Raw genomic sequence first — 16,744 nt, 5'->3', positions numbered from 1 at the left:
AGCGCGCCGAACGACTGGCTAAACACCGCAAATAGCTAGACAACCAGATTAACCTGGACTTGCAATCAAGATTAACTGAGGCTAACCATGCTATGCCTTATCTTTCGCTGCGTATATCCTGGCATAGCCGAGCTAAGCCACCGCCAATTTTTTTGACCGTAGGAGGCTTGCACTTCCGTTTTCCAAAGGCTTGCTTTTTCGAAAATTTCTTGTCAAACGAGCAATGATCCATTACTGACCTGGGAGCTTTCAGAAATCCAAATTCTGCATGTCAAATGAAGAGCCAGTGTGGTTTGCGAAGCAGACAACTGCGGTCCGCAGCGGTTGCCAGCTTGCCCGCTGCCGCAGCAGCAACCAATGGGGACAGATTTGAATGTGCTTAGCATCAGTGGATGCAATGTGATATAGTGTTGTCATCACTGCCCTTTGCATGTCTTCCACATATGTGCTACTTCACAGGGCTAGGCCATAATAACTAGTCAATTTTTATGAAATCCAGTGTCAGGCCACTTTTTCCACCGAGTGCCTCTCCCTTCTTGGCTTTGCTCACAAGAGAGGCAAGTGCTGTGCCCATCCTATTTTTGAACATGGTTCACACAGTCCTTTTTTGTGAGAGGTATGAACCCATATGTCTGTTCATTGCACAGGGCGAGGTAAGTGCAGCCGTCTCCATCACAGATTACATTTGTGTAACTGAAGTTGTAACTTCCATGCATCATGCACTGACATCAGTGTTTTTTTGACACTGATGTGCCTTCTCCCATTTATGGTATGCAGGGTCGCTTTCGGTTGGCCCTATTTCACATCCAAGGCAGAAGTTTGACAAGACTGTAGAGTCAAGTACAAGGCCCGTGTAAAATTCTATTACGCAGCCTATACTAATGCACAAGCTGTGCCCACGCATCAGCCACATGCCATCATACACAACTGTATTGTTCCTAATGGAGTTCACTTCCATTTCTTTGTAGACATCCTTGACAGCCTTCACAGCATCTGCAAAAACTGTTTGCGCAGCCACTTCAGTTGCTGGCTTGAGCACTTCCTTCAAATGCTCTTGGTATGTCTTCTGGTGCAGTCCTCGTTGCGAAACATTCATCCCTGCCCAGAAGTCATTCATAGAGTGGGCCCTTTGCCAATGCTCCGGATTGCCTGCATAGATCTGAGGTTTACGTCAAAAACTCTCGCACCTTGCTTTCTTTACAAGGACCACTGAGAGCTGATAACACCACAGGAACATTTTAGCATCATTTTCACTGCAAGTGCAAGTCTGGTGTCCTGGTCCACTGGTAGGCTTGGCCTCCGGCAAATCAGGCAGAGGGCATCCCTGATGAGCAAATTTAGAGTGCCCATTTGAATTACCATATTTACTCGATTCTAGCGCGCTTTCGATTGTAATGCGCACCCGTTTTTCGCGACCGAAACGAAAGAAGAAAATTGCTCGATTGTAATGTGCACCTGTTTGCCGTGACCTAAAGAAAGAAAACTCCTTTACAGTACCGCATACCTCATTCTTTCATACATAAATACAACTTTCTCTCATTTGGAAGAAACAGATTTACTTCCAATGCATTAAAGTTGCAATAAATAAAACAAGTCACAGTTTCCCCCAAAATGCGAAGCATCGACTATGATAGCAAACTAGTAGACAGCTATACGAAAAGTAAGGGTAGTAGTTTTATTGGCCCTATAAACTTTTAAACATTCACTTACTAGCTAAATTAACAAGCATGATGTCACTAGTGCACTAGCAAACATGAACACATCTCACTCAATGACCATGGAAACTCTTTATCAAACTGCTGGAGCGAGGAAGTGCGGTAGCAGGTAAGAGGAAATTGACCTTTGTACGGCCTCTCGCTTCAAGGCGAATTAAGGGGAGATGCTACTCGAAAAAGTTTTTTTTTTATTTCTTGACCTAGAACTTTGAAATTTTAGGTATTAATAGAGTTTGTGATGCTGATTTCAAAACTGTAATTGGTTTTCTTGTAGCTGCAATAGTTCCATAGTTCCAACAAATTTTATAACAGAATATAGTGCTTTTTGTGCACACTTTTCAGCTTATTAAAACTTTTCACACAGAATCCCAATATAGCTTATTTTGCTGCACATGAGCAGTATATTGCTGAAAAGAACCTCAAATGTGGGCATAACATGCTAGCTTTTTTAAAAAAAATCGAGAGTACCAAATCTATATTTTACATCTCCCCCATCAGCATTTCAAGTTACGAAACAAAAAATCTGTAATGTATATTGCAACTTTATATAGATATCAGCACTCTAGAGTGTTTGGAGATGCTCTGTGCAAAATTTCGTTAAGATAGGACAATTTTAAGTGCATGAAAGTTTGTGCACAACATGTCTGAATTGCCTCAAAATGAAAATTGAGAAAAACGCATTTGAAAGTTCTAAACATGTTTATTCTTCAAAATACAGTGGGATTTGCATGAAACTTTATGACGGAATAGAACAATCCACCCTTTCCACAGTCAGTGCCTTTAAAAACATCCAGAACCATAGGTTTGTCCTTCTCGGCACTGGAGAATGGAGTCGTCAAGGCGCGCTCTCTTTGCCACGTGGCGACGATGAGCCCTTGCCTCAGCTGTCTTGCATGCAGACATTCTTTGAACTCTTCTGTGGTCACGGGAATGGCCCAAGGCGATCAGTTCGTCAGGTGGCAGTACACCAAGCTCTTGAAGGACGTGTTCAAAGCTTGAATGTCCCTTGTTGAACCATAACACAGCCATAGCGGCTGCAGTTTCCACTGCTGTCCGAGATGCAAACTTAGTCTTCGGACAGAGAAGCCAGATTTTGCTGTTCAAAGATTCTGCAGCATTTTGCGTCTTTCCTTGTAGACAGCGAACCAACAGCTTTTCATCCGTGAGGCGCTTGTATATAGGAAGCACAGCCAACCCCTGAGCCTTCGTGAGGATTGGGGTGTGATCTGGTGTAGGCTCCCCAAGAGCTTCAGCTCGCCTGTGCTTGCACCAGGAATTCGCCCCTTCTGGGCAGTATTTGTGGCTTCCTGCGGTGTTGCTGGATGACGAGTGAAAGTATGAGGCCCAGATAGCACGATACATCTTCAGGAGATCACCCCTGTTGGTGGTTATAGCAATGCGATAATAGTTCTGCAGCTTCTGAATTGTGCTATCTTTCAACTTCTCCCCACGTGGAAGTCGTGTTGGAAGCTTCCTAAGTGCAGTGCCTAGACGCTTGGCTACGTGATTTGTGCACTCTTCCTTGTCCACAACTAGTTCACCATACACCTTGGCCTCAGCAACAGCGGTGTATGCTTTGCTATCCCCATCACTGAGGAACTTGGTGAGGCGCAATGGTGTCGCGTATGAAGGCGTCCTCCTCCATATACGCAAAGCTGCCTCAGTCTCCATAGCATGAGAGGAGCACTCTGTGTTTTTTTCACAAACGGGACTGTGAAATGCCTGCCATATTTCCTCCTCCGTACCAAAGTCTTGGTGTCGGCTACATGCAAGGCAGTAGTTGGAGAGCACCTCAAAATCTAGGCACAAACCAGTGTCCACAGACACAGCAGTGCCTATTCCATTATGGCTTTTATGTCCTCTTTTCTGCCATGTTCCATCATACATGACAGCAACATCAGCTTCCGTCTGTCTCTGCACACATAATTGCTTTCCTTTTAATTGCAGCATCGTGATGAATTAGGCATGTCTTTGCGGTCAGCACTTCCATGCTGATGGAGCAAACAGAAAACGGAAAGATGGACCGTGCATTAATCTAAGCCAAAGGAAGCATTGCCTACACTAAAAAAAGTTTACACCCTTCGGGTTCCATATTTGCCACACAACTATAATCGTTGTCTGTCTTGCTTGCGTTTCCTTTCTTGAAAATGCTGTGCTCGCTACTTTCCTGTCAAGAATGCTCTGTCATGATGATAACTCCCTTTTGTGACTTGGAAGTACCACGCTCACAGCATTAAAGAAAGGAAATGCTGGCAAGACAGATGACGATTATTGTGCAACAAAATATGACCCAAAGGGCGTAATTCCGTTGTCAAAGTGAAGCACTCGGCACCACCATTGTCAAATACGTCCCTAATGCGCTTCTTCAGGTCATTTTTCTTCGTCGCGTACAAATTCAGAATGACCGTTCGTGAAAAGGTGTTCCGCGACGGAACAACATACTCCGGAATTGCACAGCGCATCATCTCGATGAAGCTTTCTTCTTCGACCATGCTGTATGGCAGCAGGCTGCGTCCAATGAATGTTGCCATCTTCTTAGTCATTTCTTGCGCTTTTATCGATGATGACTGAAGTTTAGGCTTAAACAAGCTGGCCACAGATAGCTGCAATGATGGTCCTTCTGGCTCGCTTTTTTTTTTTCGGCAGACCATAAAGTTGGTGCATTTCTGAGTATTGTTTGTACTTGGCTAGATGTTTCTTCAAGTGGGTGACAAGGGTCATTGTAGTGCTAGTAGGCGTCTTCAAAACAACTCCGCAGCTCTCGCACTCCGCTTCACCTCCAGCAGGCACTTTCAGGAAAAAGTTCCATATCGGGTTATATCCATATATCCATATATCGGGTATATCCATATACGCTGTGTACGTGCCCAGCAGCATAGAGCTTTTCCCCTTAATGATGAATGGCAGGGCGTATCTGACCGTCTAGTTTTGATATTGGTCGGAAACCACACTACAAAACTTGCGCCATTTGTTCTTTTCAAAACAAGCATGAACATGCGATCACATTGGCAGATCCGCATGGGCAGCCTGAGTAGCGTGGTCCGTCAGTGTCAGTTTTGACGGAAGGTGCCCCAAGAAGCGCTGACGATCAGTGCTCGAACGCATCGCCTGGGCAGTGTCAGGAGCATATAGAAATACAAAAGCAGACACACCCATAGAGCCCAGCGGCTGAATTGACTGCAGCGCACCAAGCCGCCGGCGTTAATGCCTCAACCACTCTTCCGGTTTTGGTTTTGTGTGCGCGTGTTTTGAATGCTAACTGGTACGCATCACGCCGGCTGTGCTGGTTTTTTTTTTGTTGTTGTTGTTGTTTCCACAGCTCAACCATGAATGTGCGAAATCGTTTTATTATTAGGTAAAATTGATTGCGAACAATCTTTACTAGTCTCTGTCGAATATGTGCCACGTGCAATTTCATAAAGACGCCTTGTGAAATGAGGAAATGTTTATTTTATTTTATATAAATGCTCATTGTAGGCTTTTTGTGCACTCATTGAACGTTGTGGCACCAGGTAAGCAGCAGTAGTTCCCGTAGGAAGCTCCATCAGACGACATCAGCTGAAAAAATTAAATTACAAGTAAGTGTCATTTTGGTATTAACATGTAAGAATAATGAGTGTAGAGGCGAAGTGTGCAGAAGTGGTGAATTAGGAGCATTACAAATAAAAGCAGGTCACTTTTACACGGACCTTATTTCCTGCACTTTAATAGCATGAATACACAGGCTAATGCGCGTTTCCAGAACTTGGCTACAACCGACGCGATAGTACACTACGAATACACAGAGGTGGCCACAACACAGGCTCTCAACCAGACCATGCTGGACGCTCGCACAGTTCTTTCTACTTGCACTCAAGACAAATGCGTGGGTGCTGTTCAGAAGACAGAATTTTCGAGTTACTAGTTCCTGGCGTTTCAGCTCCTCGGTGTTATCTTTTGCGCATTTTGCCGGCGTAAGCAATACACTCCCGACTTATCACTCTTGACAATTGCTTGTAGCTTTTTCGATCGACAAGCTTGAATACTGAAAGAAGGCTTAAATTGTTGTGGGGCCATAAAATTTGTCACAAACTTGTAGCAGTAAGATTCAGTATGCCCCAAACTGTCACCACAGCCGAGCTGCTTTTCTCTGCATCACGACAGGCACAGCAAGCATGCCTCATGAGTAACAAAAAAAAAAGTACTGAAAATAATTTTCAACAGTGTTGGGCGTCACAGAAAGCGCCATGAACTTGTCTTGTCAGTGCATTAAAGTGCGAAACTCAACTGCGCACCATGGCCAAGCTGCTTTTCGCTACCTGTGTCACAGCGCCAGGTGCGCCCAGTGCGCTTGAAAAGTACCCCAAAAAGTAACAAAATTAGTTACAATAATGTTGGCAGTCAGAGAAAGTGCCAAAACTTGTCACAATAAGATTCAGTACACGCGAAGCTGCATCACAGCACCCTGTGCGACTAGTGTGCCCAAACATTACCGAAATAACTTAAAATAATATTGGGGCTCATAGAAAACGTTGCAAACCTCTCCCAGTATGATTCATTAGTTTAAATTAACTGTGCCACGACGGCTGCGCTGTTTTTCGTTAACTGCGTCGCAAGCCTAGCCTAGGTGCCATGCTGTAAGCCTAATTGCTTGAAATGCATCGCAGATTGTCGAACAAAAGCTCTCACCTTGCCGTAGTCCAATAGTGCAGTGGTGCCATGTCGAAGTTCAGAAGGAACGCAAGAATTCGCTGGGAGCCCACCAAACCAGGCTAAATCCAAAAATAGAAAAGCAGGCAGACGGGTGACCGAACAGGCCAACGCTCAGATGCACGGCCGGTCTCGCTCGCTTTGGCGGTGTGTCTGAAGAATGACCACGAATGACGCATGCACCTGGCCGTCACCGCCAAGATTAACTCAAGGCCTCCGCACGCTGCCGTGACATCATGCGCACGTGATGGGCCATTGCATGGGCCTGGATGTCGGTTTCATCTCGCGTGGTATTCCTTGACAGATCTTCAGCACGCTCCTTATCCCGAGGTCGTCGGTACTACCGTTTTGGTCGTGTAAGGACCAGTATTAATAAGAGCTACTATTGCAAAATACTTTCCCAAAAGAGACGGGGATACTTCTAGTTTTGTGGCTTTCTTTAGTGCATGCATATATGATTATGCCTTGCGCTGAATGTTGGAATATAATTTACGGAAGTAAATTTCAGCGGGGTGTCCGCATTAAAATCTGGTGAGATCATTTACCACAGAACATGAATTCAGTCGCCAAAGAAGCCATACATGGCATTTAAAGCAATGTAAGTACACAGCTGTGTGACAGCGCAGAAGGAAATGTCAGCCAGGAATGAATTGCTACAGTTTTTCAAGAAACGAGTGGTTTATTACAGTAAACAACACAAAATTCAGGAAAAGAAATGTAATGAAACATAATCGCAGCATGATGAAACAATACAGTTATACTTTTTTAACAGCATAACAGAAATACATTTACAAAGTTGGATGGTTTCAAACTAAGGAAGAGCATAATGGTGGTATTAACTCATGCAGTCACTTCATTTCTGCACAGCTTGCAGCTTTCGCTTTCCTTTCGGAATAGTGAGTTTGTCATTTACTGCTTTGCACAGATTGTTGAGCAGTGTATTGGCTGCTGCTCTCAGGATGTGATGCACGAGCTCCTTCAGGGAATGCCCCGAGTGGCAGTGTTCAGGCACCTCAAAACTAGCAAGAGCACGAGATACAAGTGTCACCAGTACCTCTTTTTGATTAGCCAGGGCAAGAAACTGAAGCATACTGCTGGCTTCCCAGCTTGTCAAGGACGATCTTAAGTGAACAGCACTGCATTAACGACCACTGATTGAAGTTTAATCCTCCCCTTGTCATACCTGCAATGAGTACGTTTTCATCTTTGTCCAAATCAGTGTTTTCTAAAACAAGCATTTCTTTACAACATGCACACCTGAGCTTCTTCAGCACAATGTGTGCGCAATACCCAGCAACGTATGTCACAGCTGGCATCCTTGAAGTTTTTTTCTCCACGTCTCCGGTGAAAACTTTCACTCGACACTGCTCATGAATTTAACTGGCAGATGCCTTCGATACTGGCTGTGCTATGACATCTAAGTCGGGAAGATCTAGGACTTTTTGGAGCTGCAGTTTGGTCTCGGACTTGCAAATCTGCCGAACCGAGACATCGTACTGAGAACCACTCAGCTGGTGATATTTTCCAAACTTCTTCTAGAAAGTCTGTCTGGAACTTTCAAAGTAGGACATATTTAAATCCTAGCTCCTGCAAACAATACAATGAAACTTCATGCAGAGCATGGCTTGTGTGTCCCAGGGCCATATGTGTTTCTGGTGTGAAACGCCCTGCATCATGTCTAAGGCTAGCCCAGTAATCAAGCCACATGGGTATCTTCTTCAAAAATTCAAATTCAGTGCATGATGTGGAATGCACTGGGTACAGCATCTCATCCTGCAGGCGCTTGCCATTTCTTGGGGTTTTTGCGTTTACTATCCGCCACCAAGTTATAATAGTGGCAATGAACTCTGCAGTTCCTTTTGCATGCTGTATGCCGGTAGATTTGAGTGCTGCCACTGTATGCTCATACAAGAGCATTGCAAAATTCCCCGAAACTGCCTACTTTGTTCTTTCGGTTTTCTTCTGCTTGTGCTGCGACAGAAAGCTCAATAGCTTTTCGCAACGATGCATCTTCTAGACGAGCCTCCTTTTTTTCTGGTGCCTCCCGGGCGGCCGCTGTTGGGCGGGATATATACTTCGGTCAGTAGGCGAATACACTGGGCACTGCTGTTTGCTTTAAGTGAACGTGCTCCAGCGGCACTTCAGTCACCTTGCCGGTCTGCGCATCTGTGTACGTTGTCGTTCTGACGAAGTCTGTCGGAACAAAATGTTTCTCGCACAGCTGGAAAAAAAAAAGGAATGTATAGTTCTATGGATGCATACGTGAAACGGTCGAAGCGAGCCTGAACACAGACTACACAAATACCTCCAGGAGAAAGAGCTAGTGTGCCGCAATAAACACAACAAACAACGAAAAGCACTTATTTTAAAAAGCGATGCCTACCACAGTATGTTTTGTTGGCGTCAAATTTTCCTGAGAAACGGCCTTTGTCCACGCCCTGCTGCTGGTCGCTCGGAAACCTGTAGGCGCGGACACTTGAGCACTTCACATCTTAGTTGGGCTTGCAATTCGGGGCACAATATGAGCCAGGCATTCTGATGTGTGCCTGCACATGGCTCCTATTTCCAAGAACACCGTTTCGTCACCATTGCCAACCAACACGAAGGAATTTGATGACAAGTTTGCACCAATACATCCACCCCCAGAGCGAATGCGGGAATGCAGTCGCCACACCACACGGCCGTCACCCTCCATCCCATGGTTGTGACGTAGGCGGCTGGGAGAGGTGGTACTGCGCCGGCCTTGCAAAGTTCTCGGTGGTGACGACCTGGCTCATCATTCGCCAATTCGCCTGTCACTAGTCAGTGGAAGTAAGCCCCAAAGATTAATTTAATTTATGCACAGATATTTTTGCTTTTGCTGCAAAAGAATAAAAAAATGAAACAATTTCTGTTAACCTCATTTCACATTCTTTTTTTTTTCAATGCTCGCGCCAGCAAACGGTCGGCATTAATACTAGCGTGACGTATTTCCTGTTGCCAGTTTTTGCCAACTGTCCCCTCTTATTATATTTTTTCCTCTATGGTCAGGGCAACGCCGAGGCTTTGTTAGGGGGAGAAAAAAAAAGCAAGGAAAGAAATTGATTTTCACAGCAATGCAGGGCAGCACACGTAGTGAGCTATACAGTGATGACGTATATCCGGCTTTTTAATGCAGAAATGTATAGCCTTCGAGATCTGCAGCTGCTGTATGGAAGCCATGACGTATAAAACATAGCCTCTGAAATTTGTATTTGTGCCAGTTGCTTGTGGCTTTTGACTGCCTATTCGAGAGCATTGAATAATTCGAAAATATCGAATACCTTAATTCGAATCGAAGTGAATAACGAATAGAGAACTATTCGATCGAATTTTTGACAACATCGAGTATTTGCCCATCCCTAATTCTCATTCTTTGGCAGCTACTCCAGTTGCACGAAAATCTCAACCATGAAAACATAAGAACAAATTAATGAAGCAACTATTTTGAAAACAAAACATGGTATTGTGTGCACTGATGCACAATGAGTGTAGCAAAACAACTGGTGTAAAAATATTCCTAACGGTGGTTGAGATATTGGCTTTGCAAGTTGAGCTTGGTGGTAGGAAAAAAGTTGTGAGAAAAAGGTGTTTGAAGTTTTGGGCCATGTTTATTAGGCCAGAAACCACCGGCCTTGTAGTTGCAGGTGTCAGGTTGATCTCTTGGCTTCTTGGATATTTTCTGCTTGCCTTTTTGTGCATTTTTTTCCCTCTTCTTGTGCAAGGCATCTTTCTCGGCTGCTCGACGGAGTCCATATCCTGCAGGTTTCACGCCAAGGGAGGTGCAAAACTCTCTGTAAGCTCGAAGGGCACCACTGTTGAAGTGATACAGTGCCTCAGTTACAGCTGCCTCTACAGCAATCAGGGAAATATTCTTATCCTTTGACATGATTGACCAAATCACGGACTACAGGCCTTCTGTTGCGTTTTGTGTTTCTTTTTTCCTTTGCAACACTCCAGCAACTAAGGTTCAGAGAGACACTGGAAAACTGGCAACATGGCCTCAGCTCCATGCGCTTTCAACCTGTACTTGTGAGCAGGCTGCAGTTCCTCTTTCGCTGCTGCTGCTGGACGCCTACACCAACTTGTTGGTCCTGCAGGACAGAACTCTTGGTGCGGTTCCTCATCTGTAGAGGTGATGTGATGAAATGTTGCCATGACTGCTCTCCATGTCCTTCACATCCTCGCTCCCTCTCAAGGCCATTCCATAGTAGCTTGTCAGCCTCTTTATGAGGTCTTTTGTCAGGCCCCCCTTGGCCACCAAGTGGTTGGTCTCTACTGCTCTTGGTGACCAAAGTGTGCAAGTTGGTCGCCATCCTTTTCTCAATGTGATTTACACAGGCCTTTTTAGAGAACTGGATAAGCCCATAGGTTTGGTCCTCACACAGCGTCAAGTTCATCCGGCTGCCCCCATCGCACACAATGTTGGTGTAACGCAAACCGTTCTTTGTCAAGGAGCGACAAAAAGAGCTCAAGTGCGGCCTCCACCTCCATCCTGCCGGATTTCACGACCGTGTTCTTCTGACATTGATGCGCCTGCTTCCACACATCATAGTCACTGTCACCTGGTTTTGGCTCCAACGTGTACCCATGACAGTATTTTGAGAGGACTACAAAGTCCAGTGCCAAGCCACTGTAAAATTCAATTACAGCCCCTACCCCAATGTCGCTATTGTGACGCTGGGTCATCCACGTGCCATCATAAATTACTGTGATGTTCTTAGGGAATGTTGAGTCCATTTCGGTGTAGACTGTTTCCACAGCTGCAACAGCATTAGTGCCTAGGTTTGTTGCAGATTTGCTTGCAGCAGGCGTGAATTTAGCTTTCGGGTGCCCCTGAAATGTCTTCTGATGAAGCCCCCTGTACGAAACATTCATCATAGACCAAAGGTCTGTCAGAGCAGTGTCACCCTTCCTTATGCTCTTGATTGCTTGCACGGACCTCAGGTTCACCTCAAAGGCCCGGCTTCCTTCTTCTCTTGGTGAAAACCACTGTGCTTCTAAAGCACCACATGCTGAGCAACGTAAAACCATCTTCACGGCAAGGCCAAGCCTGGTTTCCGGCACTACCGTTATCCCCGGCTGAAAGCACTGATGGCAGTGTGTTTTGCTGAGAAGTGCATTCACTGTGGCAACTTTCATAAGCAAAAACTCACTTGAGTCCGCTGCCATCAAGCATGCTCCTCCAGCCGTCAACCCTAGCTTCCGTTCATTTGCCGGTGCAGAACCAAGTGACGCGCGGACAGTGGTGGTGGTCATATTCAACTCCTTTGACTAGATGAACTGTGGCTCAAGATGCGATTGTATGGTGCGACCGTTGCTGGTGCATGGTTCGTCTTCCCAGCCGGCAGACGCGCGCACTTGGACCACACTTTCGTTGTTCATCTCGGTGATGGTGGTGGCACAATCAGGGTATGTCGCAGAGCATTCACGGGACGTCACAGGTGTGGAAGCATCCGAAAAGGCTGTTATCAGTTCGGTATCATCACAACTGGAACTCAAGGCTGTAACAGCCCATGAATTGCCCGGCAATGCGTCAACAGTCTCTCTTGCAAGCTCGTGCGCAGACACTACTCTCCTAGGACTACTTATCCTTTGGATGATCGGCGACTTGCACTTGTGGCTGCCGAAGCAGTGCTTGGTTGCCAATTTCGTCATCCACGTCCGCCCAGTCACACCCAGTCATGCTTGAAACCACAAAATGAAATAGAACTCAAATCTGAATAAAGCGATGAAGCGGCGGCGTACCTCGAATATCCAGTGCGTAAACAAAGGGGCAGTGGCCTGCGCACGAGGAAACTGGAGAAGGATATGCTGCAGCAGCTTGCTTCCAGACTTGGCCAATGGGGCGACTCGTAGAATGCACGTGATGGAGCAAGCCAATCGGTGGCCACAACAAGCAGCTCCGCGACCTTCAGACTTTTTATTTTTTTAAGCTTGCTCTTCTCTCCATCATAAAACGAAAGAGAGGTGTCGAAAGGCGAAAAGGCGCGCTTTTCAATGGTACCAGCATGGCCGCGCTGCATACTGTCATTCCAGACCTAGGGACGCTTGAAAACCGCGACTTTTCCAGTGATATTCATTAAATTTTTGCTGTATTGCCTTATGTATATCATTATTTATGGTACTGAGCTGCCGTTTTCAGCGTTAATACTTGGAGAAATTATAGAAAAAGGGTCAAAGATTCTAAATCTCCAACTTTTTATCTAAAAAGTGATTTTTGGGTTATTTTTCCCGAGTTGATTCCCTCGTCCCCCCATAACTTCCTTCGCGCCACATTCGCACACTGTGGTATATGACAGCATGTTGAACCGCACCGGTGTTTCATCGGATTTGCCCATGTGTCCCAGCATGTAGCTATGCTGCTGCCGGAGATGGATAACATAATGCTGGAATTTGACAACTGGTCTTCATATGCTTCTGGCAGCTTCTGGCAGATGGATGTGCGCTGGTGAAGCGCAAAACCTTTGTGTCGCATGAAGCGATGAACCCAGTAAGTGGAGTCCTTGAATTGCTCCCTGGGCTGTCCGGATTCATGGGCGAGCTCGATCGCTTTGATGCGGATAAGTTCCGCTGTCACTGGCAAGAACCTGGAACAGTGCTCATAGACAAAATCCGCCACCTTATCTTCAAGCGCAGGGTGCACCGCATCACACTCGCGAAAGGATGTCTTCCGCTTGTTGCACACAGACAGGTTGCCTTTCTGCATTGTCAATAGCAGACGCTTTTTTTTTTTTCAGAGATGCCGAAGTGCTGCTCGGCATGCATATTCCCGTTTTCTTCAGCGTACTCGATTTACCCTCTTTTTAAATGCAGCAGTCAACGAATGCAGAGGACCAGTACTCATTTCGCAGCTGGTCATGAAGTGAACAATACCAGGAACAATAGCTGAATGAAAAAAGATGACGTCGGTCGAGTAGCATCTGTGTGTTGGTCAACATGGATGCGATAACAATGTGGATGCCAAAAGGGCTGCGGCTCCCAGATGTTGCCATACGACAATCCAGATGGTGCTAAGGACCAGTATATACCGTATTTATTCGCATAATGATCACACTTTCTTTTCCAAAAAAATTGATGCAAATTTAGGGGTGCAATAATTATGTGGAGTAAATTTTCCATGAAAAGCATTTTGAGCACTGAAAACGCAAAAAAGTTGCGGGTCGGAATTCTTGCAGGAGCTATCATGAACATATCCAAAAATAAGTCTACCTTTCTAATAAACACACGTTATTAAGGCAATACATGAATTGGACATTGCCCTTTTATTTTATTTTTCCCATTGAATAATGAATTATTTCGAGTCTGAATCTTCACTGTCATCGCCACAAGATTCATTGTCGGAACTGGCAGTGTCATCACTAGGGGCATCTTCGCAGTCCTGCAGAAAGTCATCATCTGTCCCATCCAGTGTGTTGGATATGCTGGACTTCTTAAAGCCCATGGTCACTACCTTTCAACGATCCAGGAGCAAAGCACGTGCACCAATGCAGGGTGTCTACCAACAGGGAAAACCGGGAATACTCAGGGATATTGAGTAGTCTGGAAAAACTCGGGGAATTTGTGCTTTTATCAGGGAAAAATAGCTGTAATTTAATTGAAAGGGAACAAAAGTCGTTAATGCTGGCTTGAGTAAGAGACAGAAATTGTAACAAATCGTCTTTGATGCCCCATCATCGGCTGGAGGAGTTGCCAGTGTGCAGTGAACGACCGACTTTTCGGATAGCTTCACGGTACCACTACGTACCCCCTAGAGTCAATTTATCAGAACGTCTGAAATTTCGGACGCAAGAACCCTTCGCCGTACGATTTTCCTGAGTTTCCTGTCTGGACCACCGGTCCGAAACGGCATTAATCAAAGCCACCACCGTGGCCGTTTTGATTTTCTCGCCGCCTTGAACCGGCGCTCTCGCATGCAGATCCTGCAGCAACGCTAGGCCTAGCTGCTTCGACATTCGCTATTAAGCTTCTTGCTGTTGGGTGCAGTGTTTTTCATTTAATGAATTCGCCGCTGTCAGCAACGGCACCGACTCCGCATTTGTTGTCCTCACGATTGGCTTCGAAGCTCGGAAGAAACGTTGCATTGCATAATGCCAGTTCCCGAAAGTCAGCTTCGCCTCTGTACAGAAATGTTACTTCGTGAAGCATACGTAAAAGTATTGCGGGGAAGCTCAACAAGCGTGTGAAGGGGCTATTGCCACGGGACACAGTATGTATTCCTTAATTATACATCCGTGCACCCGGTATCTCCTGTCACAGTCCGAGCACCGATATGACTAATATGTGTATTGACGAGCCTTCAAAGCTTTTTTGAATGTGCCCGTGGCTGTTTGAGTCCTTTAAGGGCAGTAAAAGACAGGCATTCTTTTCCAACTGGCCGATTTTTCGGACGTTTTCTCAGCCCCTGAGGAGTTCGAAAAATTGGACGTTGACTGTACAACTGACCAAAAAGATCCTTCAAATGGTCCGTGGGGCAAACGAGCGGCAGGAGGAGGACGAGAACAGAAAGGACCTACGCATTGAGGAATAAACAGGAAAGGAAGCGGGCTGTCACCGTTTTGAAGGAGCTTGAGCTCAACAAACAAAGTGTTGGCTGATGCCGAAATGCAGTTGTCCCTCATCCACACCGAAATAAACTCTTTAAAGCAGTGAAACTCAACACTGGGGCATCGTGCGCGTGCTGAGAGTATGTCAGGACAGTTGAGGTTGACTTGCAAGCTGTTGAGAGAGAATCTCAATTGGGACAAAGTTCGGGCCTCATACCACTAAGCTTGCTGCTATCAGCTGATCGAAATAGTTCATATTCGAAAATATTTGCTTCTTTATGCATCTCCTTATTACTCGTATTTGAGAATGGCCGACTCGATTTGCAATTTTTTCGGAAACATTTTATTTGCTGTGCATTTTACTAACCCCTCCATTCTGTTCTCTTATTGAATAAAATACAGTGGAATCTCGTTGATACGATTCTCACGGGCACCGAAAATAAAAACGTATTATCCAAAAATCGTATTATCCAAAACGGACTCCAAAAGATCGCGAATAATACATACTTGGCACACAACTTGCTTTTATTAAAGCACTTTAAAATAATCCGTCACTTTGCGCTGCACTTTTTGCTTTTCGAGGTCCTGCAGCAAGCTTTTCTGGAACTCGTAAAAACGAGTAGCAGTTTCTTCGCTGAGCTCCGCAGACGCGACAAAGCCACGAAGCCCGTCCAAAGCTTCGAGAGCACCGTCGGTATTTAATGGCCGACGATCGCTGCTGCAATCTCCGGCGTCTTGGTTGTCATCGTCGTCGCTCTCCTCTTCAGCGGTAACATCTGCAATGATGTCTTGGACGGTGCGCAATTCACATGTCGCCAGTTGGTCGTCCGCCGATACAAACTGTTCCGGAGACGCGTCGACATTGAGGTCACCCCAGTCCGGGATGTCAATATCTGCGCCGTCATCTCCATTTTCCTCAGTATCGCCAGGTGCACAAAAAAAGCCACACTTCTTGAAGCAGTTGGCGATGGTGTCAGGTTTGACGCGATCCCATGACATCGCCAGAAAATGGATGGCATCAAGAAGATCCACCTTCAAGCTGGCATCTTTCCGCTCAATCTTGGCCAAAAAGCGTCTGATCAACAAGCTCCTAAAGTGAAATGTCATGTTTCTAATGATTCCTGCATCTAGGGGCTGCAAGTGGCTGGTGCAGTTGGGCGGCAGGAAAATTACTTTTACGTTTTGCAGCCACGAAGTATCGACAGGGTGCGCGGCACAATTGTCGAGAACCAGAAGAATTCTACGGTTCGCGGCACGCATCCGGGCATCCAGAAATGTGAGGAACTCTGTGAAAAGGGCTCCGGTCATCCATGCCTTCTTATTCGCTTTATAAATGACAGGAAGGCGTGGGTTACGCGAAAAGCAGCGTGGCTTCCAGTATTTGCCAGTGACAGTAGGCTTGAGCTTCTCGGTTCCATCAGCGTTGCAGCACAACAATACGGTGACTCTTTCTTTGCTTTTTTTTCCGCCTTGACACGTCTCACCTTTTATGCTGAGACTTTTCTCGGGCTGAAGATTGATGAACAACCCAGCTTCATCTGCGTTGAACACGTCCCTTGGCTGGTACTGAGCAATCACCACCGGCAGAGTCGAAAGCCAGTTGGAGACCTGATCTTGGTCGGCAGACTTCCCTTCGCCGGAAACGGTTTTATACGACAGGCCATGCCGTGTTTTAAAACGATGGAGCCACCCACCCGAAGCTTTAAAATCTTCGATGCCCAACGAGAGTGCTATCTCATCAGCTCTCTCGCGAACAACTGTCCCGTCCACGTTCAC

At 45.9% G+C, this 16,744-nt stretch overlaps 2 protein-coding genes across 2 annotated transcripts in view; one reads left to right on the top strand and one right to left on the bottom strand.

Moving 5' to 3' along the window:
- The window catches only part of LOC142587525 (radical S-adenosyl methionine domain-containing protein 1, mitochondrial-like), a 238,853-nt gene that overhangs the window by 130,429 nt on the left and 91,680 nt on the right, over positions 1 to 16,744 (top strand). The gene's annotated exons all lie outside the window — the stretch shown is intronic.
- On the bottom strand, positions 1,876 to 3,612 carry LOC142587524 (uncharacterized). Its single transcript, XM_075698599.1, has one exon. The coding sequence runs from the start codon at positions 3,600 to 3,602 to the stop codon at positions 2,496 to 2,498; it is 1,107 nt and encodes a 368-aa protein (XP_075554714.1). The 5' UTR covers positions 3,603 to 3,612; the 3' UTR covers positions 1,876 to 2,495.

The sequence above is a fragment of the Dermacentor variabilis genome, chromosome 7 (assembly GCF_050947875.1).
Source record: "Dermacentor variabilis isolate Ectoservices chromosome 7, ASM5094787v1, whole genome shotgun sequence".
Classification (NCBI taxonomy): domain Eukaryota; kingdom Metazoa; phylum Arthropoda; class Arachnida; order Ixodida; family Ixodidae; genus Dermacentor; species Dermacentor variabilis.
This window is presented reverse-complemented; position numbering and strand designations above follow the sequence as displayed.